Source organism: Mandrillus leucophaeus, unplaced genomic scaffold (assembly GCF_000951045.1).
Source record: "Mandrillus leucophaeus isolate KB7577 unplaced genomic scaffold, Mleu.le_1.0 Scaffold43, whole genome shotgun sequence".
Taxonomy (NCBI): Eukaryota; Metazoa; Chordata; class Mammalia; order Primates; family Cercopithecidae; genus Mandrillus; species Mandrillus leucophaeus.
In genome coordinates, this window is record NW_012104587.1 from 159836 (window position 1) to 164973 (window position 5138).

The 5138-nt window shown below is 47.0% G+C and overlaps 1 protein-coding gene across 5 annotated transcripts in view; it reads left to right on the plus strand.

Moving 5' to 3' along the window:
* The first annotated feature begins 3171 nt into the window (after nucleotides 1-3171).
* TMEM216 (transmembrane protein 216) overlaps nucleotides 3172-5138 on the plus strand; it is a 7124-nt gene continuing 5157 nt past the window's right edge. For 3 of the 5 annotated variants that reach the window (XM_011993327.1, XM_011993326.1, XM_011993328.1), the window contains exons 1-3: nucleotides 3172-3420; nucleotides 3982-4083; nucleotides 4630-4722. In XM_011993327.1, the coding sequence (XP_011848717.1) occupies nucleotides 3408-3420; nucleotides 3982-4083; nucleotides 4630-4722 (208 nt within the window). In that variant the 5' untranslated portion in view covers nucleotides 3172-3407. Of the gene's footprint in view, nucleotides 3435-3981; nucleotides 4084-4629; nucleotides 4723-5138 lie in introns of all 5 variants that reach the window. The other 2 variants (XM_011993331.1, XM_011993330.1) reach the window with 2 other exon arrangements.

A 5138-nucleotide genomic window follows, 5' to 3' on the forward strand; every position in this document is an offset into this window, starting at 1 on the left:
TAAAATAATAAGTAAAACAAAATACACTTATAAATAACCCATGGGTCGAAGAAGAAATCATAAGGGAAATTAGAAAACACTTTGAAGCCGGCTGGGCGCAGTGGCTCACGCCTGTTATCCCAGCACTTTGGGAGGCTGAGGCGGGTAAATCACTTGAGGTCAGGAGTTCGAGATCAGCCTGGGCAACATGGTAAAACCTCATCTCCACTAAAAATGCAAAAATTATCCGGGTGTGGTGGCACACACCTGCAATCTCAGCTACTCGGGAGGCTGAGACAGGAGAATTGCTTTGAACCTGGGAGGTGGAAGCTGCTGTGAGCTGAGATCGCACCACTGCACTCCAGCCTGGGCAAGAGTGAGACTCTGTCTCAAAAAACAAAAACAAAAACAAAACAAAAAACATAAAGTAAGAAGAAAGAAATTATAAAGAGTAAAATCTGTAAAATTGAAAACAAATATACAATGAAGAAAAAGAAAGTCAAAAGCTGTTTTTTAAAAAATTAATAAGGCCAGCATGGTGGCTCACACCTGTAATCCCAGCACTTTGGGAGGCTGAGGAGAGTGGATCATGAGGTCAGGAGTTCGAGACCAGCCTGACCAACATGGTGAAACCCCATCTCTACTAAAAATACAAAAATTAGCCAGGTGCAGTGGCGGACGCCTGTAATCCTAGCTACTTGGGAGGCTGAGGCAGGAGAATGGCATGAATCCGGGAGGCAGAGCTTGCAGTGAGCCAAGATTGCGCCACTGCACTCCAGCCTGGGCGACAGAGTGAGACTCCATCTCATAATAATAATAATAATAAACCAGGCATGGTGGCTCATGCCTGTAATCCTAGCACTTTGGGAGGTCGAGGCAGGTGGACTGCCTGAGCTCACGAGTTCGAGACCAGCCTGGGCAACATGACAAAACCCCGTCTCTACTGAAAAAAGCCAGATGTGGTGGTGCATGCCTGTAGTCCCAGCTACTTGGGAGGCTGAGGCACGAGAATTACTTGAGCCCAGGAGGCAGAGGTTGCAGTGAGCCAAGATCATGCCACTGCACTGCAGCCTGGGCGATACAGTGAGATCCTGTCTCATGAAAAAATAATAAAAAAACAAAAATAAAACATTAATAAAATTGATAAACACCTATCAAAACTATTGAAGAAAAAATATGAAAGAAAAGGGACATCACTGCAGTTCTTACATCCATTAAGTAATATTTAAGGACTGCCTGGTGACTTTTCTAATTTTTAAAAATTAATTAGTTATTATTATTTTTTAGACAGAGTCTCACTCTGTTGCCCAGGCTGGAGTAGTGCAGTGGCATGATCTTGGCTCACTGCAACATCTGCCTCCCGGGTTCAAGCGATTCTCCTGCCTCAGCCTCCTGAGTATCTGGGACTACAGGCAGGCGCCACCACACCCAGCTAATTTTTTTGTATTTTTAGCAGAAACAGGGTTTCACCATGTTGGTCGAACTCCTAACCTCAAGTGATCTGCCCGCCTTGGCCTCCCAAAGTGCTGGGATTACAGGTGTAAGCCACTGTGCCCGGCCTGACTAGTGACTTATAATACAGAAAAAAGAAAAAAAAGAATTGAGGAATGTTATGAAAACCTTCACGCCAATACAGCTGGAAATTTATACAAAATGATTTACTCAAACTTTACTCAAGGTTTACCCAAACACAAATTCACGCAAACCTTGCTGGAGAAGTAGAAAATCTGACTGCTCTTATATATAGTACAGGGATTTCATTATTTTAAACTTTCCCCCCACCAAAAATTTTAGGTTTAGATGGCTTCATCAGTGTATTCTTTCAAATATTTGAAGAAGAAATATTACCTAGCTTCTACTATCTCTTCCAGAGAATAGAAAAAGAAGAAACACCTCTTGCTTTGTTTGATGAAGGCACCTTAACCTGGATACCCACCCTTGAGCAGGTCCTTGACAAAGAAAGTTAAATTACAGACCAATCTCTCTCATGAACATATGTAAAACCTGAACAAAATTAGCGAGTGAAATCCAGTGACATATAAAAAGGATAACACATCTTTGTCGGGGGTCTCCAAGATCATGCCCAGGTTGGATGATTTGCTATGAGGACTTACGGGACCCAGCATACAGGTATACTCAGGCCTCTGATCTATTACAGTGAAATACAAAGCAAGGTCAACAAAGGGAAAAGGTACATGGGGCGCAATCGAGGAGAAACCAGCAGCACGCTTCCAAGAGGCCTCTCCCGGGGGAATCACACAAGACATTCATCATTCCTGCAGCAACAAATTCTGATAACATATGTGCAATGTTGTCTGCCAGGAAAGCTCACTTAAGACTCAGTGTCCAAGCTGGGGTTTTTTGTTTTGTTTTGTTTTGTTTTTGAGACAGTTATGGTTCACTGCAGCCTCTTTCCTCTACCACTTGGGCTCAAGCAATCTTCCTGCCTCAGCCTCCGAAGTAACTGGGACTACAGGTGTGCACCACCATGCCTGGCTAAATTTTTTTTGTTGTTTGGGTAGAGACAGGGTCTCACTATATTGTCTAGGCTGGTCTTGAACTCCTGAGCTCAACTGATCCTCCTGCCTCAGCTTCCCAAAGTGCTGGGATTACAGGCATGAGCCACTGGACCCAGCCCCCAAGGTTTTTATTGGGAGCTGATCATGAAGGCACCCTCTGCCTAACACGTCTCAAAACGCCAGACTCTGAGAAGGAGAACAGGTATTTAGCATAAGCCACATTGTTTGTGCAGTTTAGGCACTGTGAGCCACTTTAAATTGGTGGGAACACTCCCAAAAGCCAAATTCCCTTACACCAGGCAAGGCTCAACCTTGCAGTTAGGCCTCTCCAAAGACAGCAGCCTCAGGTCTGCTATGTTAAGTTTTTTTCTGTACAGTATCATAAGCAAATGGGTTTTTAAAATTTTTTCCAGGAAGACATGGTTGGTCATACCTCTGAAAACCAATGTAATTCATATCAGCAGAATAAAGGAGAAAAATCATATAGTCCTCTCAATAGATTAAGAGAACACACTTGGCCGGGCGCGGTGGCTCAAGCCTGTAATCCCAGCACTTTGGGAGGCCGAGACGGGCGGATCACGAGGTCAGGAGATCGAGACCATCCTGTCTAAGCCGGTGAAACCCCGTCTCTACTAAAAAAAATACAAAAAACTAGCCGGGCGCGGTGGCGGGCTCCTGCAGACGACGGCGTCGTGGGCGGTCACTGTTTTCCCTTAGGTCTGGAGAGGGGACATCCGAGCGAGGGCCACTTGCGGCCTGGCCTGAGCTCGTCCCGCTCCGGGTGACCACAGAGTGCCGCGGGCGGGCAGAGGGGCCGGAAACCCCGGCCGCTCAGTCCCTGTTTCCGGCAGCGCCGCGCTGCTCCGGGAGCCGCTGTGGCAGCGTACGCAGTTTCCACGGGGACTGAAGATGGCGCCGCGAGGTGAGATTCCGGAGGTGTGTGAGTCGCTGGTCCCTTTCCCTTTGATCCCTCCCTCGCACCTCTATCCCAGAGCTTGACCTAAACCCTCCATTCTGTAGCGTTAGGGACATCGCGCCTCCCTGGTCCAAAGCGGGCTTCCGCGGACCCGCCCACCCTGGGTCCCTGAAGGTTTCAAGGTGCGTGGCTCAAATAGCCGCAGATCCTTGGCTGGGCCACTTCTAGGATGGCTCAGGTACGAATCTGTTGGTCTCCACGCCCCAACTTCCCCTCCCAAATAGTGACAGGGTGAGATCTTTGAGATGTCTGTCAGCTGCGAGTTACCTTTTGACTTTTACTCCTGAAGCCGAAGAGTCGAGTTTCGCGGTGATTCCTGGGAAACGAGGGAAGCCCCCTCCACATCCACCCCGTACCCTCGACCCTCATTATCAGCAACCAGAAGTGCCCCTGGGTGGCCGGTCCCATTAGTTGCGGCGTCTGGTTTCCCTAGTTAGACACCAACCCATAGGAGCAGAGGGGGAGCTGCCTTCCTGCCCATCCCACTTTTCTGTGCTGCTGTTTCAGGTAAACGGTTGTCCTCCACCCCGCTGGAAATCCTGTTCTTTCTGAACGCGTGGTATAATGCTACCTATTTCTTGCTGGAACTTTTCATATTTCTGTATAAAGGTAAGGAAGGCATGGGGCTTGACGACAGCACCCCTTCCCCACTTCAGCTCAGAGCCAACTCCGACCAAGAACCTTCTTATTTTCCGCTCTTTTCTGCCCCCTGCGGTTCTTTGTCGCTGCAAGGCAGGCCTCCTCATCAGATGGCTTCTTTGAGTATGATTCCATAGGCATCCCCTCGGCAAGAATTTCTTAAGTTTGGGAAATGTGGGCTTCTCCATTCTGACTCTGCCCACATCACTGGTCTTTGCTGTAAGCCCATTGATGACCCTTAGAAACTATTCAGTGGCCCGTGTACCCATGTGCATCCACTCATTCTGGAGAGAGGAGTCCCCAGAGTCTTTTGGAGTTAGGAGTAAAATGGCATAATAATGAGCCTGGGTCGCACTGTGAGTTTATGTATCCTGCAGCTGTAATAATGCCCACATTTCACTAACTAGCTCATGGAAAGCTGAGACTGATGTCCTTGAGACTGATGTCTCAAGTGTGTGGCAGTTCTTGTGGATGCTGTTTTATGCTATTTGCAAACTCTGGCTTTTGTATTCGCAGGTGTTCTGCTACCATATCCAACAGCTAACCTAGTACTGGATGTGGTGATGCTCCTCCTTTATCTTGGAATTGAAGTAATTCGCCTGTTTTTTGGTAAGTGTTGTCCAGAGAATACTTCCACTCTTTATGAGACAAGCTGGTATCTGTAACTTGATTAACAAGAAAAGTACATCACCTAGGTTGACTATCAGAGACTGGATCTGTATATCCCATTACTCCCTCTCTGAAGTTTCAAGTTGCTGCTTCATACATTGGGTCAGGATTTACCTGTTTGTTGCTCTGTAAGGCTAGAGATGGGCAATAGAATGGGATATTAGATGATTCCTTCCCAGCTGCCTAACAGCAAAAGGAGTGCCTGGTTCTTCTCACTAGTATTCTTGGGGGAGCAGGTTCAGTTGTAACTCCATGTCAGGGCAGGCAGCGTATCCTGCACAGATCAGTACTAAGATCCCTAACAATTCTCTGAATAAGGATCTTTGTAGGATTTTTTTTTTTTTTTTTTTTTTTTT